This window comes from Megalops cyprinoides, chromosome 10 (assembly GCF_013368585.1).
Source record: "Megalops cyprinoides isolate fMegCyp1 chromosome 10, fMegCyp1.pri, whole genome shotgun sequence".
Taxonomy (NCBI): Eukaryota; Metazoa; Chordata; class Actinopteri; order Elopiformes; family Megalopidae; genus Megalops; species Megalops cyprinoides.
In genome coordinates this window covers 20,872,084-20,898,759 of record NC_050592.1, presented here as the reverse complement: position 1 = coordinate 20,898,759, position 26,676 = coordinate 20,872,084, and the positions used below count along the sequence as shown (strand labels likewise).

The 26,676-nt window shown below is 41.9% G+C and overlaps 1 protein-coding gene across 1 annotated transcript in view; it reads left to right on the top strand.

Annotated features, from left to right (window-relative positions):
* ulk4 (unc-51 like kinase 4) overlaps positions 1–26,676 on the top strand; it is a 96,505-nt gene that overhangs the window by 58,446 nt on the left and 11,383 nt on the right. The window contains exons 32-36 of the mRNA XM_036539547.1: positions 711–816; positions 10,588–10,751; positions 11,768–11,782; positions 14,131–14,214; positions 20,283–20,468. Coding sequence (XP_036395440.1) covers positions 711–816; positions 10,588–10,751; positions 11,768–11,782; positions 14,131–14,214; positions 20,283–20,468 — 555 coding nt within the window. The remainder of the gene's footprint in view (positions 1–710; positions 817–10,587; positions 10,752–11,767; positions 11,783–14,130; positions 14,215–20,282; positions 20,469–26,676) is intronic.

Genomic DNA, 26,676 nt, shown 5'->3' with positions numbered 1-26,676 from the left:
GCTCTCCCAGCCTCAGCAGACTACCTGCAGTCCTCACCCTGGACACAGAAAAGCAGGCTGGAGTTTACTAGTGCACGGAGAGTATCCACCATGGATGTCATTAACTAAGCATTCAGTGGATGTACTTGTGTGTCCTTGCGTGTGTTTGGGCAAAATGATTTGGTTATTAAAACAATAATACAAGAGTGCGTTATTGCAGTTATGGCACAATGGTGATGTGGTTGTTAGTTATGAGGTGAAGCTGAGTACCGTCAGCATCACAAAGTGCCAGTAATCACAATAACGCACACCCTCTCGTGTATTAATGATTTTATAAAATGAATACACATGCTAATTTTAAATGGTCATCAAATACTTAAATCTCGTAGAGAGCCAGAATTTATTATAAGCTTTATTGTTTAAATGTCATAATTGCGCCAAAGAATGTAGTCTGCTACATTAACAATTACATGAAATAGTTACCTGGCTGATTAAAATTAAAAAATACAGCTAAATAAATGCAAAGAAGCATATTGCTCATATACCAAAATACAAATCAGTATGTTATACCAACCACACTCCACCCAAAATCCACCACAGATTAATATTAATGAGGAACATGATGAGGGTTTTCTCATCCATACCCACCCTGTGTTTTCAGGCTAATGGAATGTAACACCTTATCTAGGAGTTCCCTTCAGTCCTTTATGTTATGAATTGTGTCCCAACAGGATCATCAGAGCAACCTGCTGGGCAGCACCATGCAGAATGCTGCCGCTCTCCTCAGCAACCTGACTGGACAAAGGGATGCTAATCTGCAGCCGTTCTATCAGGAAGGTACAGTACACAAAACCACAAGGCGTAAAGTTTAGTGTGTACCCACAGGACTGCCATTTCACAAAGCGGTGCAAAACAGCAACCTTGGTCTGCAGGGCTATTAAACCCTGGTGCTGGAAAGATGCAGCGTCTGCATGCTTTCACTTCAGCTCAGAACTTGAAGACCAGATTTCATTAAAAATATCATCTTGATTTAACTAATTAGCTTCACTACACGATTTTGAGAGTGGCGATATCTTAAATAATTTTAAGACGGTGTTCTTTCTGAAAGAAGCTGTCATGGAGACCGAGATGCAAGATTGCTTGTGAACAGTATTTCCATACCAAATTTGATTTGTTAGAAACACCTGTTTAGAGGCCATTTTCTCATATTAATCATGTTAGTATCTTTGCTTCAAATGAAAGCGCACATATGGGTCTGTGTCAGTCATGCAGGTTCCCCGGGCTGTTTCAGAGCCTTTGGTTCCTGTTAGTTCTTCCTCTGAGTAGCCCGCAGACAGCCCCCCTCATGAAAAATGGTCCTCTCTGATGCAGGCACACAGCGACTGCTTTCTATGCAGACCTGGTGTTTTTATACTGTGTGCCAGAATGCCAACTGTCTGCTCTTCGGAAAACCTGCCCTATTCACTGAGCTCTTAGATAATGGATTATCTTCTAGCGGTTGAACTAGCCTTGAAGCTGGCGCTCTCAGGCTCACATTTGTGTCAGATGATTCACAGCAGCTACCACGTGCAAATCCAGGTTGTGCTCTCGTGTGGAGCATTGATGTTCATTTTTGTGTGGAGAGGTGTATCTGCCAGTCCACCCGCGAGGATGAGCCTATCCCTACTCTGCAGAAGTGGCACCACGGTCAGACCCAACTCCAACATCATCTGCATTGCAGAAAAACAAACAAATACGTTCCCTTTTGCGATTTGTAATCCTGGGAAAGTTTGGAGTAGGTTAGTAGTTCAGTGTACAGACTGTTATCGATGTAAGCACCACACTGGTACACACAGTATAGTCCCTCTAAACTACTGTACTGAAGTCTTGAAGCAGCGGGCCTGTACTTGGAGTTCAGCCTGAGGGGAAATCGGGCCTATTCTGGGAGAATTATCTCCCAGCCTGCAGGAGTTCTTGTGAACCTTGGAGTGCTTCTGAACTCGTGAGTATTCAGTGCCTCGGTGGCTGCCCGTAAAACTACTCACATTTAAGAGCAATACCTACCCAGTCAGCATTTTATTGTACACAGATTCTCAGCATGTCGTGGGAGGGTTGCAGTGCTTGAGTGACCTGCACCCTAGTTTCCTCCCAGTTACTGAGTGAAGCCTAGATTTTATTTTCCATTGCACGAACCTCCCCCAGATATGTTTTTTTAGATTCAGTTAGTTCCAAGGGCTGTCTTCTTTCCATTTGTCATTTGTAAGCTGGAAAGTGTGTTTTGTTTTGAAACAGCATGCTTTCAGCATGAAAATTTTATCTTTGTGTGTCAACAGTTTTTCAGAATTACATTACAACTTTTCTCAGTCTGGTAGGATATAGTATTCAATAACCAAACAGCATTTACAGTGATATTCTATATTAATGGTGAAGGGAATAAGAAATGGACTACCACTGTTGGAAATGATAGAGACACTATGGTGGCGTTGCTGTTTGTAATTGAAAAAGATATAAGGCAGAAAGAAAGAGCTTGTAGCACTGATTTTATGCACCATCTCTAGATACTCAGCTCCAGAACCACCAATGAAGACACAGCCAGTGATGTGCTCAGAGGAACAGTAGTTGCTTGTGCAACTCAGCAAACAGTATAACGCTGCCTGGTGATAATGGTAGACTAATCAGCTAATCATGCATAGGAGATGCTGGCAAACCTCAACAATAGAAGTGATTAGCTGAACTTACGGTTCATAAGGAATGATTGCATGGTAAAAATCTGTCGTAAGAAATTGTTTTTGATTCTGAGTGGCTTGGTTGGCAAGGTGTTTATCTTGAGTGCAGACTGGGCCCTATGGCCCGAGTTTCAGACCAGCCGTGTCATTTATCAACAATGACCAGGAACCCACAGTAGCGGAGCTAATTTGGTTCTTTGGGTAGGTTGGTCAAGATTTCCTTGTCTCACCACCGTCAGGCATCCTACAATTCGGCATGCCATCAGTGGAGTAGCATCTATCCTCCAATTGGCGCTCATTTTGCTCTGATGCGCTGTGTGAAATATAGCCGCTGGCTGCATGCAAGTGTATGAAAGGATTGCATTCACCTCGCTTCAGCGCTCCTCCAAGAATGCAGAGGTCCTGGCAATGAGACAAGCCTAATATACCATTAGCCATTCCAAAACAGAGGTGCATAAAGGGGAGAAAGTGTTAAAACAGGAATTATTCTTTTCATTCTTAAAACCTTAAGAATTTATTTCACTTTAATTGAAATTGCATGCCCTTGTCTAATGTACTGTGCAATGCTTATTCGGCTTTTTCTATTTAAATGCACATATTTCACTGTCCCACTGTAACATGTTAAAAACGTAGATATGCTGAGGTGAATAGTCTGACATTTTTTTGGTTTTTACCTCCTTCTGTATTAGACATGCAGCTGTGATTACTTTTTACAGTGGCAATGTGTTTGGCTATTTTTACCTTTGCTCACAGTGTGCTGTTAATCCCAGCAATGACAATGTGTTTGGCTGTTTTATCCCATCCTCAGAGTGTGCTGTTAATCCCAGCAATGACAATGTGTTTGGCTGCTTTAACCCTTCCTTGGAGCACATTCCTTTTTCTGCTTGGTGAAATTCTTTAAGAATACATTTGTCATGTGATCAGTCATCTCACTTTCTGCATGCAAGTTCTCCTTTCTGGAGGTGGTCTATTATTCATTTCTAATTACTCAACCCTTGAGTTCCCTCAGTTCCTCCATTCAGTAAGAGCTCTGTGTAAAATTAATGAGTGGAGTGCATTGAGAGACATTTACTATCATCTATCACTCTCTTTAAAATCTCCTCTGCCACTTAAGAAAAGGCTGTGTCATATTCCTTGTAGATGTTGCACATGGTGACTTAATGTCAGGTAATATAATACGTTTCTGTTTGTGTAGATACTGTAACGGCTGTGTTGGTATTTCACTTCAATTGCTACGCAATCCTCTGTGTCCAGTTATAACACACACCATTACTTTCCCTTCTTTGCTTGCAGCAGTTTTGCACCAACTCCAAAGTTAAGCAACATTTTTAAGCAGTTTGTTGATTTTTCATTTAGCTCACCATAAAAAATGAACAAACTGCTAAAAAAATGCTTAACTTTTGGAATTAGTACAACATGGCCAAAAAAAAAAAACTCTCCAGGTGCCTGGTTGTGATTGCGCAAGTGGGTCATTGCAAAAGGAGTGTCTGCATATGTTGCAGATGTTTTGACATCTTAACTCCTCCCCCTGAGTAGTCAGCCAATGAGTGTCCTTGTCCACTCTAGGGCTCTGAAAATCTGACCCACTGCTCTCTCTACCCTCAATCATTTTCATTACATGAAGTTATTTTTAAGAGTCAGCATCATTATGTGAAAATCTGGTCCTGCTTCTTGGAAACTGTTGACCCAGCACTAAATATAACCCTGCCAATTAACACTATCTCCAGCTGTTCTGGGTATGGTGACGGTGAGCCCCAGAACAGTGAGAGAGAGGAGTAGAAGAAACAGGTTTTAATTGGCTGTTTTAGGTGTGACTGGGAGCCCAGAGATGAGCGACACGAGTATGTGAGAGGGAGTGGGGGAATGCGCCAGATGAGTTTTATAATTGGCACGCACTTAAGATTCTCTGGTGCGGGTGATAAGAAGCCCCTGGGACTGTGAGGTTACAAGGAGTTGAGTCTGCTTCTGTCTGTTTCTCATTTCCTCCTTGTGTTCACGTTTGACCTTAGCTCTGCATCTGCAATTGACCTTAATTGAAGGAAAGCCAAGTTTAGAAGAAGGAGCATGGTTTTTCCCCCTCAAGTTGCTTGAAAAAATGTCTATTTTGTCCATACATTAACTTTGTATGCTTTCCTTTGTGGAAAGTACATTACAGATGGAAACATCATGGTAAGCTGACCTGTTCTGGATGTACAGCTGCTGTCCAAACAGAATGTGACTGTAAGATCCATTAGCAACTCATTTTGCACAGAGCAACTGTATAATAAATTGGTATTGGCAGCACCCTTGTCTTTAAATGAAAGATATTGGCATGGGTGCATCGTGTGTGACCTGAAGATTGAAATTAGAATAGAGCTCATTCCTGTTCATTTACACTTGGTAATTAGCTGTTAAAGGAACAAAGTGTTACAATATTTAATTAAATAAGTGACAATATTTAATTAGATACGCCCCAGGAATTCTTTCACTCCTCAGGGATTCACAGACACTGGCCAAGTGTCACTAAACAAGACTTTGGCCCCTGCAGTGGTCTTTGCCCTGGGCCCATTCGTCTGCATCTGATAAATGCAGTGACACTCTCTGTGACACTGTCCCTTCCACAGTTTCACCTTTAGAGCTGATTTCCAGCTGTGTCTAATGCTTGATGGCTCATAATGTCAGGGCTTATGCCATCGTAGTGAGTCTGGTGCAGAAGTAACTCCCCTTGGTCCTTAAAGGCAGTCCTGTGTGCCTGTGTGTGTGTGTGTGTGTGTGTGTGTGTGTGTGTGTGTGTGTGTGTGTGTGTGCGCGAATGCATAACTATGTTACAATGAAAAGCCAAGTATTGCATCAGTACCCAAGATTTTTTTTGTTGCGTACAAAAGCACATCTTAGACCCCTCTCCCTGTGTCATTGGGGCTTTGATCACTGTGTCAGTGTGGAAGCTTTCCTGAATAATAAATGACACTGTTTTGGGCTCTTGTTTTGCCTTGTTTGGTGCATTTGCTGCAGCAGAAAGAACGGTGAGATTCTCTTCAGTTATCTCCAGACGCACCCAGGAATGTCGGAAAATTGCTGTCTGTACAGATAAATAGATGGGTAACACTGTAATTTTGCCAGAGGTTATGTGCACCTCGCACTGGACCTCAGCCTGGAAGGGATCTTAATAAGGAACCCCTTGCACTTTTCAGCAAAACATGCTTGACGTTTCCAAATAAGTCTACATTCGCAGCAGCTGAAGAACTGTGGGTCGAGTGCACTCAGTGGAAATCATTTGCATTACTTCAACAAGCTTCTCTGTTTCTCAGCAAGACAAATGCATTAGAAAAGAGTAAAAAAGCCGATCTAACATGAGCTGTCTGCGATTAAGAAGCAGTGCCTAAGAGGGAGGTGTTCAGGGACTACGCTGCAAGGCTGTCATCCAGACTTCATTTAACTGGAAGGCTACTTTTGTACATCTCACCTACCCCACTGTCAGTCAACTGTCATATTAGCTTATTCCCATTCTTTCCACTTATTACATCACCAGCCACCTGGCAAGGCTTGCCTGTAGATAAGTAGATAACATTTCTTACTGGCCATGTATCATTTTAACAGTGGTATTTTAGCATGTTGTCGTGTACTGATGTTAATGTACTTTCTTATATTTTCCCAAAGTCTGTGACCCCAGGTCAAGTGGAGCAAGACAGGACACCCCATAAATTCCGTTTTTGTATTTAAGGATTTCCATAATTTAGGCTTTTGTAAGGTTAATGAATACGTAATTTACAGAGGTAAGGTCCTAAGTTTTACACGTAAGTTTTACACACTGCACATGAAAAAACTGAGTGAGACATCGACATGGTAAAATCTGTGGAATAATGTAAGGAGTGAGTGCTTTAGTCTCTCCCTCTCTGCTAAGACAGCCGTACAGGTAGCAAGCAGAAATGATAAGCTGTAGTATTGTATGTCAAATGATTAGTCCATTAATATCTTTCATGTTTCATTCATTTCTGCTTCTTTTTGTGATATATTTGATGTGTATTATCCAAACCAGCATTGAATCATCATATTTTGCTTATCACAGTGCTCTTAACAAAGGGATTGCCACAGAGCGGTTCAGAGTACATTACTGAAACACAATTCAGAATTATAGCAGATATAATATGAAACAGAATGGAACAAGACAACCAGTGATAGTGATAATTATAAACAGGGAAGACATCACAAAAATTGGTAATATTAAGAGCAACATATACACAGAGAACAAAGGATAACACTGTAGGTATGTATGTATTAACCTTATGTTTATAATGTCGTCATTAACTGCCATAAGCACTGCATAATGTGTCACATCAGTAATGACACATCGGTTTTATGTCATTTTATTTGAAGTGTTGTGTCATTACAATATGCTGGTGTGACTGCTAATGTTTTGAGTGGTATTTGTGTCACAGATATAAAACTTGTAATGTAAAAGCACATCTGAATGGAGTGCATGACACCATCTTCAAGCATTATGACCTTCGTGAGCCCATGACAACTTATGAATGACAATATGATGTCGTGTGTGTTTTTGGATACTGGTTAATGACACCTGTGTCATTAACCAGTATCAAACAGGCAAATGGTACCAAACAGGCAAATGGTGAAGTAAAAAGACTATTCCAGATCACAGTTGATTCTGAGTGAGCAATAACAGGTTTGATCTGTCAAATTCAGATACTTTTACCAAGTCATCAGTTTCATTAACTAGACTTGTTTGGTCCAGTTTCGAATTTTAGGATTCTAGAAATCTGGATAATCCATTGTAAAGCAGGGGAGGTGAGACCATAAAGTTTTGTCAAGGTTGTTGAAGAGTGATGTGCTAGTTGTTCTTGGGTCATTGTAACCTGCATCGAAGTGTTGAAGCAGAATATGAGTTTTGGTGACTGAATTTTGAGAGAAAATTTGACAGTAGGGGTAATGGAATACTCAAGTGGGAAAAGAGTGCACACTTGTCAGTCACTTGCAGTATAGACTTTGATGTTTGAGGCCCTTGCTACCCACAATCCATTGCTCATGTGATCCAGGAAGAAAAGGGACAACAACTGTATCACAGTCACTGTCTATAAAGTCCAATGGTGAGGAGCAGACATTGGAAGCCTGGATCATTTCTGACATGATGCGGTAGGAGAATTAAGATGGAGAAGAAGACAATGAAAAAGAAGTAATGGATGAAAAGGAAGGAAAGGATGTTAGTTAAGAAGGTCAAACTAGTGCAAGCTTGCACTTAGTGCCATATGAGCTTGTATCCAAATTTTGTATTTTTAAAACAGTTTAGATAACACAAAAGTAAATGTTTGGAATGAGTCTGACCACTAGGTCATTGTGGTTATTTCTGTAGGAAACCCCAAAAATGGCTTGGTGTTTTTTAGGTACAGGTTATGCCCCTGCAACTCCTAACACCAGTCCAATGGTACATCTTGTGGCACAAGACCCATCAGTGACAGTTATTGTAATGGTAATAGGCTTGTGAAAAATGCTAAAGTACCTTTATCTCCCTATCCCTCACACAGCATTAGGTGGATCTTTGGTAAACTGGAGCCATATCCAAAATCTGTAAATCAACCTTATTAAAGCTATTAGCTACCTAGTAACTCCAACTATACATCTTCCTCACAATTCATGTTGAAACATAAAAAAAACATTTTTTTCCAGGAAACAAAATTAATTTCTGGTTCCAATTTGACATGCATTGGATTGTGAAGGAAGGGTAAGATACCGTTTCAGAGAACAGTCTCTTGCGCCCTGTAATCCTGTTCTTCTGAAGGCATGTGAGCCATCTGAGAGCATCCGTCTTGTACAGGTTTTTGTACAGGTTTTTTGTGGATGTGGAGAGTGCTTTCAGATACCTTGCCGGAGTTTCATTGCCCTCCGTGATCCGAGCTGACAGGTCAGAGGACACTGGAGAGACGCCAGAAAGGTTGTGCAATTAACAGATGGGGGTCATTCGTGTGTGAGTAGTGTCACCACTGTGTTTCTAAAAAGCAGTGGTAGTGGAAAAGCCAAGGATCCTATAGCAATTTCCCAGGTATTCTTAGTGAAAGTGACTGATTATTTCTTTTTTCCCATTTGCTTTCACAATTTTCTGTTGAAGAGCATATCCTCTCAGAAAGGAGACAAGTAATTGTGCAACCCTGCAGTGGCTGTTGTACTTAGAGGTCACAGTGTGTTGAATCTCAACTGAGTCTCACTGTCTTTGTGTATATCAGCAGAATCAACATATCTTTTCCCCTATATTCAGTCAAATAGTCTAAGGCTGTTGAGAGGTGATTTTTCAAGCCCTGGTGTCTTCCAGAAAAATGTAGACTGTGATGTTGAATTATGAAATATTAATATCATAAACAAAATTAATGTGATGTCCAATGGCGTTTACATTATTGATTTGAAGTTTCACCATAATTTCACATAACAACATGGACAGTATTTGAGTACAGCAAAAACCAGCTCATCACAGTCATCAGCTAACTGTCTTTTTTTCTTACTGCTTTCCACCTATGCTTTCCCCAGTGCCATTTTTAAGATGACATAAAGCTGCTATATTATCGCCCCATGGTCATTTACTTTCCCATTCCTCCAATAACAAATGCATGCATTGTTTCATTACAGGAAGCTGAAAGGAAATTCATCTTTATGCCTTAATTCACTGAAGGAATTCCAGTGAACAATTGCTAAACCATAAATGAAATAGTACATTTAATAATGGCAGCATGCACAATAAAACACTTAAAAAAAACTGTTGTGCTGTGTTGGTGAAATACACAAACACAATTAAGGGAAAGAGAAGCATAACCATACCGACCAGGTATATGTCATGCCTGCTTCCCTCAAACATCAGGCACAGACACATGGCTGGTAAACGAGGGAAAAACAAATTACAGATCACCACGACAAAAAAATACAAGTATCTTTTACATGTACATACTGTACCACCATATGAAGTCTTTGTTAGTTTGCTAAAAATTCATTCCAAGAATCTCACAATATTATGTCAAAATTACGGTTGGTGAACTTTTTAGCAAAAATACATTTAAAATAGTAAAGAATGAACAATAACCTTCCATCAAGGGCACGACATTACAGTAGACTACTTAATGAGCTAAGTATATGAACTGAGGGGTATATAAGTAAGCCTTCTGCAGGATGCCAAAATAATTGTAACATTATCAGCTTCCAGTCAAAGCTTACATGTTCTTGTTCAGAAAAAAATGAATGTGGTCAGAGGGCCAGTTTAGTCTGCTGGCACTCAGTCCTATCACCAAAAAACAGTCTTGTGTGGTAACCTAAAGGTTGCAAGTTTTATGGGTGTGGAACCATAGAGGAGCTACTCACCTGAATTGTTGCAGCAGATACTCAGTTGTGTAAATGTTTAGCACGTGAAATGTAAACCATGTAAGGCAGATAAAAGCACCTGCTGAGAAAGTTTGTAAGTTGCTCTGGATAAGAGCATCTGTCAGATGACAAAATGTAAATGCAAATATTGCCATTTGGCTGAATCTGAGTGAGTCTGGGCTTGGTTAGTACTTGAAAAATCAAGGTTGCGGCTGGAAGTTGTGTTTGTGGCCACTAGAGGGCAAAGTGGGAAGGGGGACACTGTGTTGTAGGAGATGTCATGTTTTGGCATGTCCAGTCGAGGTTTTGACCCACTGTAGTCAAATACCACATTTACATGGAGTTTTCAATCTGCCTATCTAAGTCTGGCCATCTAATCATCACTAGTTTACTAGTTTAGAGCTAAATAATCATTAGAAAGGGATAAAAGGTACATTATGAACAGCATTAGTGATGTTGTTGTTGTAGTACATAGTAATAATCTTAAATAAGGAAACATTTAGGAAAGGTAGGGTTTATGCTACAGCCACTGTGCTCAGCTGCTTCTCTCGCCCTCTTCTCTCTCCTGCAGGTCTGGTGGAGGTTCTCCATAATGTCCTGATGGATGTGGGCATGCAGTACCTGGTGGAGGAAGAGCCGGCCAGGCTGAAGGGCAGCAGCGTGCTGCTGTCGTTGCTGGAGGTCTTGCATAACGTTCTAAAGAGCACTTCCGCTGTGGTGCGGCAGGCTCTCCAGGTGAGCAGAGCCTCCCGTAGATCTCTTCCCTCCCTCCCTGTCTGCATTCATAATGAATGAACTTTAACTCAGAGTTAATGAACAAATCAGTGGCAAGATTAGAAAACTTTCTAAGATTAAGACGGGCCATGTCAAAAGTACTGTACTGAAAATGAACCTCTGCTGTCATTCAGCAACTGCTGAATTCATTTTCGTATTGGAGACAGGTGATAAGCAGAAGCTGACAGTTAAGTCTAATGAATAACCTGCAATGTGACAGAACTTCAGAATGGCGTGACAGATGGTGGTGGTTTGATCTACCAAAATTTTATTTATTATGTATGTATTTTACAGAGGCACCTTTATACACAGAGATTAGCATCACGGACCTTTTTCCTCCAGTATATTTATACAGCTGAATCATTCTCAGCAAGTCTTTGCAGCTTCACCTGGGATTTAACCCTGTGATATTCTGGTTCAGTGCAGTAGCTAGTACTCAATTTGGTTTAATCTATGAAGACGCACATTTTTTGAGACATTTATTTGAATGCCATATGAAACTAGTCCGTTTTGTAACTAGCTAATGTTTTGTTATCTGAAAAACAAAGACAAACTAGTGGATAAATTACTGAACATCGCACCTTCCATAATTTGATTTGGTCATTTCCTTAGGTATAATTATGTATAAATATATTTTTACATTCCTTTTAAGATTGTGGGTAGGATATTGCTTATTCGTTATAGTTAAGCACTAATAAGCTATTAAAAACATAACTGGTGATCACCAGAGATACAGGCCAAGAGAGATTGTTTTAAAATAACTGGCCCCACCCTAAAAACTTTTGATGAACTAAAATGAAGATATTGCATGAAATGTTCTGTCAATGCCACGTGAAAGGAGTGTGGTATTTATCTCTCAAAAAAAAGACCTAAAATTCAATAAGATGATAGTGCTGGTGTATGCATTGCATAGAGCAGACATGTTGTGCTTAGATATCTACAGCTTCATGCAGTGAATACCTCTTTGAAGTTCTAAGGCTAAAAAATATTACGTTACAATATTAAATATACAAAAATTGGTCTCCGGTGGGACTGCTAGCAAACCATAGGTTTGTTCTAACTGATTCAGATTTTGAGTTAGGGTCATCATTCTTCCTGAAAGCAGGCCTTCATACTGTGCGGCCATATGGTCGCCTATCCCAGGGTAGCCAGCAGTGTCCTTCTGGTCCTCAGTCTCACTCTGAACTGTACTGCCTGCACATTCACACAGACACATAGGAAGAGGAGTAGAGAAGAGTGAAAGACAGCTCATTAACAGGCGTGTGTTAACACAAACACACAGGGATGATAATGATAAGGACGAATCTGCGCCCCGCGATTCTCTCTCTCTGTATCACCACATCCGCTCTCTCCGTCACCCTCATCCAGCATTAATATTTGAAACAGATGAATAAGTAAACTGCAGCGGCTCACAATTAAGACAACGAGGAGGGAGACGCCTCGCTAAGCGCTAAATAATCGCATCACTGCAGCTGTTCAGTCTTCATGAGTATTCTCAGCTGACAGGAAACTAAACGCACACTAAATAAAAAAAGAATAAGCAGCCAGGACCTCTCCTCTAGCTTTTTCCTTTGGTGGGAATCTTGATGCATTCACACATACCATTCTGAAAAGGGCTTATTTAGTTTGCAGTAGTCGTTGCAAGTTGGTGGAAGTCTGCAGAGACAGCCGTTGGAAGACTTTCCACTGTTTCTGAAAGCAGCAGCTGTTCTGATCTGCTATAGAAAGATCATTCTCCCTCCTAGAATAAAGTATTCTCACATAGACTGGGGCCCAGACTCGGCCTTTTGCGTTATGTGCCTTGTCTTTAACTGAGCAAAAATTGCTGAAAACACTTGCTTAAAATATTTGAAGCAGGTGGCGGCAGTGTAGTATAGTGAGCAAGGAGCAGGGCTCGTAACCGAAAGGTTTCTGGTTCAGTTCCCTGCTGGGGTGCTGCTATTCTACCCTTGGGCAAGGTACTTAGCCCACAATTGCCTCAGTAAATATCCAGCTGCATAAATGGGTAATATATCAGAAAAATAGTAACCTATGTATGGATAAGATCATCTGCTAAATGACAGTAATGTAATGTAATTTACTGGTGAAAAATCTTTAAAGGATTTAAAAATCTACGGACAAAACCCATACAACAGTACTGTGTAGTTGCAGAGAGAGTAGAGTTGCGAGACGCCCTGCTGGAAAGTTGATGTTTAAGTTACTAAAAGCAACAGGCCCCTGGGGCTTTAGCAGCATGACCTGTTTGTATTAGAGTGCTAAGGGCAGAAGTGTGGAGCTGCGTTCCCTGTAACAGGCAGTCCATTCCTCAGGCTCTCCTCTCTTTAACCATCCCTCCACCTGCCCTGTCCTAGGCTGGCAACCGTAGATACGTGGCAGTGGCGGGTCCAAGGTTAAGATTAAGTTCCAGTTCTGTTGTCATTGTCAGTTCAAACCAAGATTGTAGTTTTCTTTTATACGCATGTGTTTTTTTTATGGTGTAAATGTTAAAACGCCAAACCTGAGCCTGAAGGATAGAACAAATGTCCGTTAAGATAAACGGTCTGGCACATACGTGAGAATGTATGCCACGTCTTTCAGTGCAGCCTCCCAACTGTGCTGTTGGCATTTCTTTCTTGCAGGTGTTTCCACAATTCATTTATGGATACCCACAATAATTGCAATGTTGATCTATGCAAGCTCAGTTGTTACAGGATACAGATGATGGGTTGGGTTGGGGGGGGGGGGGTGTTACCAAGCTAATTTGTTGCTGTAAAAAATGTAACATATTGATGGGCCAAGACAACACAACGTCCAGGCACAGACCATTAATATGGTGGAGGACAAGCCTGTTTTCAGACATCCTACACTGACTTTGGTGAGATGTCTGGTTTCAAAACTGCAATAGATCTTATTCTTGGGTGAGACATTTTTTGTACCATTGGAACTTCATTTCTAAATTGCAGTTCTTAGTGAGGGAAAATGCTGTCATGACCCAGAATGGATTCTGGTGTTTATACAAGCGAGAACATTCCTCACCTGAGCTGACATATCTGGAGTGGTGGAGCATAATTTATGAATCATTGTTTACACTGCACATTTGACATACACATTTGCATAATTTCAAAATTCTCTTTAAATGCATTACTTCGAGGCAAAGGTTGAGTTTAGTTCAGCATGACATTTTTTTTCTTATGCATGGTAAAGAAATTTAAATACGCTTTATGTGCATGACAACAGAACTTGTTTATATATAAACATGTTTCTCATATCCCTTCTTTCTCTCCTCTCTCGGTTGGCTCTCCGCTGTCTCTGTTCTCTCTCTCTTCCTCTCTCCCCATGTATCCTTTCTGCTCACCCAAAGGCTGGAGTGGACACCCAGGCTGCAGAGGGGCTCCTGCTCATCAACAAGCCACTGACTGACTTCATCAGCCTGCTTATTCAGATGGTCAGTCCGTGTGTGTGTGTGTGTGTGTGTGTGTGTGTGTGTGTGTGTGTGCGCGTGTGTGCAAATGGGGACTGTGTGTACCTTTGGGTACCTCACACTGCATTCAGATCAATTTTGCCCTGTCACAAATGTAGTTCCAAGCATTTGTAACAAATAATGAATGTATATCACTTTGAAAAATTATGCCGGAAATACCAAACTGAACATAATGCAGCAGGGTGTTAATGAGGTGCAGTAGTTGCTGTGCCCTGTTACTCTTAAGAACTGATGCAAATGATGTCACTGCAAGAACTTTACAGCATAGTATCCACTATATTTATATTATTACTCCCTAAACTGTCTCATTATGTCTCTATGCAGTGAGAAAACCACTGTGCCAGTCAGGTAACAGACCAAGGTCTATTCTGGTGCCTGTTTTATCAGACTGACTCAGCCTGCAGTATGTGAGGAAATTAATGGAAAAAAGTGCTCCCTCATATAAAGAGGTTCCTCTTTAGCACAGTGAAAAATATCAGCCTGTGAATTTACAATATTAGATGACAGGCCTTGTTTGAAAGCGGAAACTTATCAATTAGACACGTGCTGTTTACCCATGTGATTTGCAGTGCTCTGAAAATAATTAGAATTTGGCTTAGCGTGCCAGCGTAGCGTCAGCTCTCGCTGTGCAAGGAAGGGGCAACATGGGATTACGTGGAGTTTGATTAGTCGGGAGAGAGAGGCAAGGAGAAGCAGAGGTCAGGAAATACACAGTAGAGGGAGAAAGAAGGAGGCACAGGGAGAGACAGAAGGATAGATATAGGGAGGGAGGCAAAGGAGAAAAGAACAGATATGGCAGAGGAAGAGAGAAGGAGAGATACAGTTCAGGGAGCGATACAGGGAGGGAGGGAGAAGAACAGATATAGCAGACGAGGAGAGAGACACATGTAGGAAGGGGAAGAAAGATATCAGAGAGGGAGAGAGGGAGGGAGAGATACCAGGAGGGAGAGAGAGAGAGGACTATAGCAGAGGGAGAAAGAGAGGGAGAGATATAAGAAGGGAGAGAGAAGAACATACAGTACAGTGAGAGCTGTAGGGAAGGAGACATAAGAACAGATATAGCAGAGGGAAGAAGGGAGATACAGTAGAGGGAGAAAGAGAGGAAGACATATAGGGAGGGAGAGGGCAAGCGGAAAGCAAAACCTGCTGGAGCATTGAAATCAGCTATTTCAGGGCATGCTTCCACCACCCCCCTCTCTCCATATGCTCCTGCCTGTAGAATGACTGCTTTCACTGCTTGGCTACAGGCCAGTGGAGATGGTACCATATGTTTTTGTGCCCAGGGGCACAATCTCAGAAAAACAGGCAGTGTGGGAGCTGGCAGAGGGGTCTCAATGTTAGTGCCAGTGTCCCTGTGCTCTAGTGGGAAAGGATGGTGGCCGGGGTAAATTTACATCCTGCACGTGCATGCTGGTTCTCTGACTGTAAGAAGTTGAGGTTGTTTGGTCTAGTCGGATTTCTGTCTGAGCAGATGTATTGTTTCCTGAGAGTACAGACACCTGTACTTCCCCAATCAGCTCACTTGATTCCCTCCCTGTAAATATCTTTTATCCTCTGCCTCCAGTAGACTTGTATTAAAGTGAAGTTGAATTCAAAGTATTCTGGAAAGAGAGGCATTTTATTGAGTGAAAATGATAATGCATGTGGCCCTTTTGGTATTCTTTTAACTTGACTAAATGCAACAGTTCTGGCAGACTGAGACCCTAGATCAGTGGATGCGTGAATCAGTCCATTTTTAAATAAACTGGACTGACACATTGCTGCACTGAAAACAACACACTGAATCAGAGGTTAAAGCAAGTCTGAGAGTGAAGAAAACAGATTGTAAAAGGAATTAATTATGAGGTCTGGTTTTATTTTTTGTCTATTTAGTTATGAATGCATTTCTTTTGCCTTTACACAAATGGTGTAAAATGACTGCGAGCACAACTCCAAAGTAGATGAAGGCATGTTGCAGAACCCGTGTAATACATTTCTAAACTAATCTTTTAATTCAAATAAACTGTTGCATTTGTAATTTATGCTGCAACTGTGGATTTCCCTCCACACACTCAAACCAGTACATGTGGTGCACAGAACACACAGATTCGTAGCTACAGAGATTGGAACAGTGGCAGGTTACGTACAGGACACAGGAATTGCAAGCCTGTTAAGCAAAGCTTTTTGGTAAATTTGTTTAAACTCCTCTGTGTTTTCATAAATTTGATATGCCAGACCATCGGTTCGTAGGGCTCCGGAGTAATTCAGTTGTCAAGGCAAGCTGAGCTGTACGGCCTGGGTTTGATCCCAGCACTGTCATCAGCCAACAGTGACCTGGAGCCCACAGCGGCGCAAAGTGGCTTTGTTCCGCCGGGGGGATAGGGGCGGGTTTGCCCGCAGTCTGCCTTTACAGAGCTGCACGTACAGTGTATTCCTCCGCCTCATGTCTGCGCCGGCCCATTCTGTAGACTGCAGTATGAAAGGAAGCGGCGCTTGGCATCAGAGGAGAGCACGTGTTTGTCTGCACTCTCCCAGATTGTTAGTGAAGTGTTCTATTAATACAACTCGGTTTTCCAAATTAGGAGAGAAAGGGAAAAAAAGTTTTTGTCATTCCAAAAAAAAAAAAAAAAAAAATGGTTCACAGGTTCCAGCTCACTAAGCGCTTTGTTATTATTCAGTTTCCATAATTATTTTGTGAGGCTGTAAAGTCCCAACACTACATGAACATATTGTTTTCACACCATACACACATATGTATACTTGTACCAGCCTGAGCATTTCATAAACTGATATTTCATTTAAAAGATGTGATGGAGAAGCCAGCTTAAATACGAAGGACACATCACTTTTTCACTTATGTAATTATGTTTCCTTTATTGATATCCGGCGAGACCACTCCGACAGCCCGTGGGCCCCGTTATCACATCTCTGGGCTGTCGGATATAAAACCTCAATTAAACAGACTCATTAAGGACTGCTCCCTCAGTATGCCACGCTGTGTCATTTAAAGGGCTTAAATTAAACACCATCAAAGGCACTAATGAGACTTCTCCTGCCCAGTTAGAACTTAAATATCCCGGCCACTCTTATATCCATTATCAACATACACAAACTAACATTATGAATGGAATACATAATGAAGCGGGATATAGAATGTTAGTAATGCCCTCATTCAGTCACAGACTGATGGATTGAGTGAGTAGCTACTGCAGTAAGGACGTTTGACCAGTAGGAGGCACCAGAAGGAGACTAGGGTAGAGGAGGTGTAGCCAACATGAGTATTGTTCACTTCCTCCTTATCTCTTTTCACTATTTCAGTCGCTGATTAGGAATAGTAGCTGAATAAAACGGTGTTGAATGTAATGTTGAGAAGAGTGTGTAAGTGTCCTTGTCTGTCTCAATTAACTTGATGATTTGTACTTTTGAAATTATAATGAATGTCTTGAAACATCATGAGATGGGAGTAATACATTCATTGATTCAGTGTATATGGAGTAGTTACAATGACAAGTGAATTGATTGTAGAAGATTTGATACTATACACGAAGACACAAATATTCAGTATGGTTAGTTGAAGTAAAATATAATTTTTTTTCTTTAATTCCACTGAAAGCTGAACTTACTGCAGCAACGACCATCAGAAATCCATTATACTGTATTATTGTCTATCAAAAGCATACTTAGAGGGTTGCAGTTTAAGCAGGATTTCCTTCCAACCTCTGAGAAACCAGGGAAATGTTAACTCCATTTCTATTGTTTTTAACATCTCTACTGTTAACACCATCTTTGCTGTTTTTTATCATCTTTGCAGTATCTTTCAGCATTAGCTATCGAGCCAGTGTATAGCAAGCCTCGACACAGACAGCACATCACTGCTGTGACTCTCATTTGAGAGCTTTGAGTTTAAGCATAGTCAAACGCTAATCTTGTTAGCCCCTGAGCCGTACGTTTGCACATGGCAAGTCACTGACTTTGTCAGCCAGTGAGCTGAGCTCAAACGCAGAGAGGCCCTCACCGTGTGAGTGGCACAGATGTCATTAGAGAACACCCTCTCTTGGAAGCGCACGTTTTAATGATTTGCTACAGATGCTGCCACGCTACCGTCAGTGCTGCGTGTCAGTGCACGATTCTCACTGTCAGCACGAAGACAAGCTGAAGACGAGCAGTGTTTGTACCATCCCTGAACACTCTGTCTCAGCCCCCCAATCTGTCTTCACCCCAGGACTGGCAAGCTGTGCTTCAGTAGGTTCAGCAAGTTATAAACCGGCAGCATTAGCAGAGCATGCTGACTCCTCACACAGTTTGTTACCTGCCCCCCTGTGGTTATACTGCATACATTTTGGCCTGGAGGTCCCTCTGAATGTTACTTGCTCCGTGTTCCGTGCCTGAACTGAGTAGAAGGGTGTCCAGAACCACAGAGTGTGCTCACAAAGTCACACAGGGCACAGCATGTATCCCTCCAGGGCTCCCTTGGTTTTACATCTCTCTGTGCCTGTTACCTGCAGCCTGCTTGAAACTCGCAGTGTACGAAAAGACCCTTGACTTGTAAAAAACTGGAGTGTCATTTGAATATTCTCTTTTGCAGTGATAGGAAATGGATTAGAAATGTGAAACTAGTCTGCTAGGGGGATTTCCCTTTTGAAAAAAGTGCAGGAAGCTGTCGACAAGTGCTGGAATATTAATGGGCCATATCACATCATTTTTCCTTAATCTTCCCTTCAGATGACACGAGGCAGCCATGCTGTGCAGCTGACAAGTTTGCGTTTGATCATACTTTTATTGCTCACAGAAGGTTTACTTCAGTTTTCCTTAGCAAGGAACCATGGAACCAGCTAGTGATGTGAGGGGGGTTCAAAAACCCAGTAGTGGGTACAGTTTCCATGTGCTGTCAATCATGAACTCATATGAACCAGTCAGAGAACTTATCTCTCCTTAGGGAAAAACTGGATTGGTTTAAAGAAGTGAGCCATTTACAGCAAATGATAGCTCTACCCGTTTTAGCTTTCACACTCTCTTACAATTACAGCAAAAGCTTGTGAATTAACATACGTTTATGTCATGTCATTCATGTCAACAGAAGTGGTTTTCAGTTTTGTAATCCCCTGAGCAGGCTGTATGTTACACATTACTCCAGGTTGCCCATCCACAGTTCTATAGCAGAGAATTCATTTACTATAGCATATGGGTTATTTGCGGGTTGGAAGAGATGTGTTGATGTGTTTGGTTGGTTGTGTCACGCTTCACTTTTTGATGTGCTGGAGATGTGTGCTGCAGTATTAGTTGAGGCCGCTGAATGTCAAGATTCAGAGGTGAATCCTGCAAGGGGACGGAAAAGGAAATGAAATCAGTTTTAAGCTGATATTGAACTGTCAGTCATGGTCTGTCGTTTCAGCCTGCAGCAGTACCAGAGGGGAAATGATGGGATATTCAAACAGAAAACAATGCAAGAATCAAATAAACCGCTTTTGGGAAAGTAAGAGGTTAAAACGACTTGCAAAGCTTTTCTGAGATCAAATGGATGGTCTCCTCATGAGCTGAATCTCCCGTGTCTCTGCCTTGAGGGAGACACCAGTAAAACAAGGCCTCAGGCCCCCCTGCCCACTCTGGGTGTTTTAGATAGGAAGTAACTCAAGAGGAAGTCAGGAGAACAGGTGATTCCTGCAGTGGGAGACTGAGGGGTTAAGGGTTCAGGAAGTCAAAATAATTGTATGCTCTTTTTTTCTCTCTTTCAAGGATTTAAACTGGTTTTCTTAGCAGGACAGGAGTAATCCAGTTTTACTAAACAGTGTAAGACATAAATGTAAAAGGTCAGCTCCCCCTCCCTTCCTTCCCCTTCCCCTTACAGAATGAAACAAGCCAGCATACATTAGAAACACGCAAAAGAATAAAATATTAAATGAATATAGATAATGGTCTTCTCCCAATTAATTGAATTCTAATAACCAACAATAAGCTATAAACAGTGTTGAAAGTGACAGTGTTTTTTTTTTCTATCTATCCTCTCACTCTCAATCTCTCTTTCCTTCTTTTTCTCTTGGTCTTTTGTGCCCCAGCTGCCGAGTGGCGATGCAGAGCTGTACGAGGAGGCGAGCCAGTGTCTGTCTCTGCTGGTGCAGCTGTATGGGGGGGACAGCCCTGACTGTCTGTGCCCTGAGAACCTGCTCAGCCTGGCTGGAGTGCTGGAGATGCAGCCCCACCCCAAACAGCAGAGGCTCCTCTTGAGGGTCATTAAACGACTGGTGAGTGTGCAGTCCAGTAGCGATCAGCCAGCCACATGCGGTGCCATGCCTAACACCGCGTATCCTGGTGTGTGGACATTAGACTTACTACCCGCCTTGTCCACATCACGTGAGAGTGGGCATTTTATGGTTGGAGTTTTGTGCTGAGCGAATAGTCTGAGTGGGGTGTGAGCACAAACAATAAATTAATTTTCAATAGTAATTACCTGTAGAAACAGATAATATATAAAAGTGTAAGCTGCTTAAATAGCCCAGCTTAAAGCTATGTCAGAATGCAGTATATATGCCTGTTTATACTGTACACGGGTTTGAGTGTGCATGTGTTTGAGTGCCTATGTCTGTATGTGTGAATATGCATGTGCGTGAGTTTGTGTGTGTGTATGTGTGTTTGTGTGAGTGTTAGCGTGTGTGTGCGTGTGTGTGCTTGTGTGTGCTTGTGTAGCTCATTGAGCCCGAGCAGCTCCAGGGCAAGGTCTGTGTGCTTTTTACAGTATTTCAGCACTGTGTTTGCTCAGGGGGTTGTGGGGTTTATGTGAGCTGACGACCTGAAGGCAAAGCTGGTTTGTTTACTTGTTTGCGGTTTCTGCAGTGAATAGCCTGTCAAAAATGACAGTATCTGAAATAAATATATATATATCTTCTGTTCCAAAAGAAAACAGTTGAAGATAAGACCAGAAACTTGGAGCTTTGCTCTAACAAATGGGCCGAAACAGCTTTATCTCATTAAGTGAGTTTGGATTAATTTTTTTACATGAGGAGGACTTTCCAGTTTAAAAAATTCTTTGGACATTAAATAACTTTTTAAATAACTTTTCCCCATTTTATCACCTCCTTTTCATGCAAATACATGGGAACTGTAAACGGTTATGGTAGGCATTTTGCAGTGAGCTTTTTGAAAAGCTTATTTATTTATTTAATAATTTTATTCATCATATTCAAATCATTTTATTGCTCTGGGTAGTTAAACATGTAATGTTCTTAATAATTCAGTTAAATTAGGCTTTGGCAAACAATGTGAAGCACACACCCTTGATTATTGGATCAAGCTCCAGCTGTGTGTGGCTCATGACACAGCTGTAATTTGGGGCTATTTATTGTGTGTTAGTGACAATTATGGGGAAGCAATTGAAGTGCAGTGTTGACACAGAGTAACAATATGCACTTAATTTAGTCTGATTTGCGATATTTACATCTCACACAGAATCAGCTCAGTAGAAAAGGGACGGACGAAACACCTTTGCTTTTTCTCTTTCCCTCAAACTGCATATCTACAGAGTTCTACTTGATAAGCCCTTTAAGCTCTTTAGTCTTTGAGTCTCTTCAGTCTCAGTATTTCACTTTGAGTGACATGAATCCACTGCATTGACACTGGTATCCAAGTCCATCCAATGCACCTAGCAAAGGCTGATACTTTTCCAATTTTGAAATAGGTATTCAGACAGAACATGCTGAATTTCGGCAAGCTTCAACTGGATTCCATGGTTGTTAGAGTCTCCATCAGTTTCAGATTGTGTGACTTTCTTTCCTGAGGGTGGCCTTAGTTAGCATGTGCGTTTGGAAACATAGGCCTGCTGCGCCTAACCAACATGCGTGCCTCCGTGGGGCTCCTCAGTGACTTAGTCAATCAAGTGTTTCATAGGACCATTTCAGAGTATTCATGGGAGATAAATATCCACACTGTGTAATGGTGCCCCGTCAGTTAGAATGACAAGTGCTGAATGAATAGGAGCGAGGGGAGTAGTTTTTTTGGCAGTGTTGATATTGGGTCTGCTTGCTGTACAGTAGTTCGGTTTCCCAAGCCCATGGTAATTGTATAAAAGCCATTAGCTCGTCCTTCTGAAAATTGGAGATTCTCAGAGGAGCCTCCAGGCATAGAGAGGACCTTAATATTAGGCTGTTGCCAAGCAACCCTAAACCATTACATCTCTTGCTGGTGTGATAACAAGTGACATTCTATTAGCCTGAGATGAAAATGCCACGAATATAATTTGTTTTAGGGGGGGGGGGGGGGGGGGGGTGTATTCTATAATGGAGCGAGTACAGTGTTGAAATGTATTACCCTATTATTTCATTCCTATTCAAACTCAAGAGTAAGAGAAAATGCAGGGGAAATGAGTTGTGATAGAGGGTTTATTAAGATATGTCTTTTGAGGTCTAACTCAAGATTGACGTAGAAATGACAATTACATCTTCACATATTCAGGGTAGAATTTGAGGTTTGTTTAATTAGTTACTGTGGTTTTTGTTTTTTTTTTTTTATAAACATTTTTATACACATGGCAAAGAGCCAAATATCAAGCAGTTGTTTTGAAGTTTTACCTTGCTGTCAGTTTTGAAAATGAAAGTTGGTTTAGATGATATCATTTATAGCTTAAGTTTGAATTCTCACCATCATTATGTTTTCAAACAACTGAACTCTGTTCAGTCAGGTAAGTCTAGTGGCTGGGATTCATTTGTGCCATAAATACATAGTAGCTGTAATATGTTGTAGTGAGTAGTATGTACAGTTCTTGGGCAGCTGTGTTGCAGTGAAAAAGGTACAGAGAGCAGCTGTGTTGCAGTGAATAAGGTACAGAGAGCAGCTGTGTTGCAGTGAATAAGGTACAGAGAGCAGCTGTGTTGCTGTGAAGGTATAAGGAGCAGTTGTGTTGCAGTGAATAAGGTACAGAGAGCAGCTGTGTTGCAGTGAAGGTGTAAGCAGTTATGTTGCAGTGAATAAGGTACAGAGAGCAGCTGTGTTGCAGTGAATAAGGTACAGAGAGCAGCTGTGTTGCAGTGAATAAGGTACAGTGAGCAGCTGTGTTGCAGTGAATAAGGTACAGAGAGCAGCTGTGTTGCTGTGAAGGTATAAGGAGCAGTTGTGTTGCAGTGAATAAGGTACAGAGAGCAGCTGTGTTGCAGTGAATAAGGTACAGAGAGCAGCTGTGTTGCAGTGAATAAGGTACAGAGAGCAGCTGTGTTGCTGTGAAGGTATAAGGAGCAGTTGTGTTGCAGTGAATAAGGTACAGAGAGCAGCTGTGTTGCAGTGAATAAGGTACAGAGAGCAGCTGTGTTGCTGTGAAGGTAAAAGGAGCAGTTGTGTTGCAGTGAATAAGGTACAGAGAGCAGCTGTGTTGCTGTGAAGGTAAAAGGAGCAGTTGTGTTGCAGTGAATAAGGTATAGAGAGCACCTGTGTTGCAGTGAATAAGGTACAGAGAGCAGCTGTGTTGCAGTGAAGGTGTAAGGAGCAGCTGTGTTGCAGTGAATAAGGTACAGAGAGCAGCTGTGTTGCAGTGAATAAGGTACAGAGAGCAGCTGTGTTGCAGTGAAGGTATAAGGAGCAGCTGTGTTGCAGTGAATAAGGTATAGAGAGCAGCTGTGTTGCAGTGAATAAGGTACAGAGAGCAGCTGTGTTGCAGTGAAGGTGTAAGGAGCAGTTGTGTTGCAGTGAATAAGGTACAGAGAGCAGCTGTGTTGCAGTGAAGGTGTATGGAGCAGCTGTGTTGCAGTGAATAAGGTACAGAGAGCAGCTGTGTTGCAGTGAATAAGGTACAGAGAGCAGCTGTGTTGCAGTGACGGTATAAGGAGCAGCTGTGTTGCAGTGAATAAGGTACAGAGAGCAGCTGTGTTGCAGTGAATAAGGTACAGAGAGCAGCTGTGTTGCTGTGAAGGTATAAGGAGCAGTTGTGTTGCAGTGAATAAGGTACAGAGAGCAGCTGTGTTGCAGTGAATAAGGTACAGAGAGCAGCTGTGTTGCAGTGAAGGTGTAAGCAGTTGTGTTGCAGTGAATAAGGTACAGAGAGCAGCTGTGTTGCAGTGAAGGTATAAGGAGCAGCTGTGTTGCAGTGAATAAGGTATAGAGAGCAGCTGTGTTGCAGTGAATAAGGTACAGAGAGCAGCTGTGTTGCAGTGAAGGTGTAAGGAGCAGCTGTGTTGCAGTGAATAAGGTACAGAGAGCAGCTGTGTTGCAGTGAAGGTGTAAGCAGTTGTGTTGCAGTGAATAAGGTACAGAGACCAGCTGTGTTGCAGTGAAGGTGTATGGAGCAGCTGTGTTGCAGTGAATAAGGTACAGAGAGCAGCTGTGTTGCAGTGAATAAGGTACAGAGAGCAGCTGTGTTGCAGTGACGGTATAAGGAGCAGCTGTGTTGCAGTGAATAAGGTACAGAGAGCAGCTGTATTGCAGTGAATAAGGTACAGAGAGCAGCTGTGTTGTAGTGAAGGTATAAGGAGCAGCTGTGTTGCAGTGAATAAGGTACAGAGAGCAGCTGTGTTGTAGTGAAGGTGTAAGGAGCAGCTGTGTTGCAGTGAATAAGGTATAGAGAGCAGCTGTGTTGCAGTGACGGTATAAGGAGCAGCTGTGTTGCAGTGAATAAGGTACAGAGAGCAGCTGTATTGCAGTGAATAAGGTACAGAGAGCAGCTGTGTTGTAGTGAAGGTATAAGGAGCAGCTGTGTTGCAGTGAATAAGGTACAGAGAGCAGCTGTGTTGTAGTGAAGGTGTAAGGAGCAGCTGTGTTGCAGTGAATAAGGTATAGAGAACAGCTATACTGTTGTGATTTAAGTGTGAGGAGCGGCTGTACAGTATGAATAGAAAGGAATACGTAGAGAGGAGTGTTCAGTTGCAGCAGCAGGAAAGGGGGGGGGGTGCGACAGAGGAGTGTGACATCCTAATGAGCGTTTCCTCACCTCTTTAATGAGGCCACCAACCCCACCTCTCTCCCCCAGCATGCCCTAGCCCAGAGGCACTCCGCACTAATTAATCCTCCTCCACGGAGGCTCGTCGGCGTGGAAACACAAACGCCCCGTCGCCCGCTATCGGCCCACATCAATAACCACCTCTGTGGCAGCGGGGGCGTCTCAGACAGGTCTTTTATTATAGATGCCACCTCATTTAGATTTATGGCTTTTCCGCTCTGCTTCTCAACTGTTGCTTGAAATCACGTGTCTGATACTGTGACTGATACTTCAGATTTATACTGGTTTAGTTGTATTATTTCTCCCCTCTGGCTGGGGTCCTGGTGCTCAGTGACTGCAGAGGCCTTCCTGGCTCTCTCAGAAGCAGCCCTGTCCTGCAATCAGAGCCTGCGTCAGAACTGCAGAGTTCACTCAGCAACCACTTGAAAGTCTGTTAGGGAATATACCTCTTCTTACCTGGGCTTTGAGCTGCCCTTCAGTTTATTTTCAGGTTGCTATAATGCATGGCATTATTTTTGAAAGAGCAAGTATACAAGTATGAATGCATTGAATGGAAGTAACCACGGGTCCTTTGCAATTTGCTACAGAGGATATATACACATGAATTTGGAGTTCATTTTTGATTTGTTCATTCGGTTTTATTAAAAAGTTAATTTTATCATTTCAGCATTGACTTCCTAATTTACGCATGGATTCAGTGTCTTATCTTCATTCTGAAATGCAGATAAGTTGCCTCAATGGCTTCCATTTCCTCCTCGCTGTCCCCTGCGAATTCCCACCATTTTCCTCTGATTCCTCAACACCCTCCCCACCCCACAGAGACACGATCAAGCTTGGTCAGTCACATAAAAACACGGCCATTGATTTGATCCTCTTCTATTACTGGGCTGTTCTCCTAAGAGTCAAGGGCAATTTTAGCAGTGTGCCTTTTTTCATTATGATGCGGTGTGCTGTGCTGTTTTTTAGTGATAAAGTGCATTTGGTAGAAAGGGTCACTGATTGTTTTATTTAATTACTCTTGCATTACAGTATCTCTACATAACTAATTAATTGACAGTTTCGTGCTTTAATCTGTACAGCCGCATAGGATGCACAGTATCATAGATCATGAGAAATATTGAACATTGAAAACCCAGAAATATTGTCATTCTTCAACTCATTTGAATAGTTACATCCCAGGAATAAATGATAACACTCAAATTGTGAAAATAAATAGTCAAGGGGTCATTAAGCTACATTGTAAGAATCTGGCTGATTCGCGTAACAGAAGAGCAAAACCTTGAGAATGTTTCTCACTGCGTGCAGTTTGAAATTGGAAAGGTATTTTTAGTGCGTGCACAAAGCTAGCTTACCTCTGCAGCTATTGGAATTGATTGTATTGTAACCCAATTATATAATATTGTACCTTGAGTGCATTTCAGACAACTTCTGTCAGTTAGTGAGGGTATGAGGATGATATGGACATTGCATTTTTGTTTAGTTGCACTTGGCTATTGACAATTGCAGTCTGAGTAAAAGTTTTTCTCTGCTTTCAC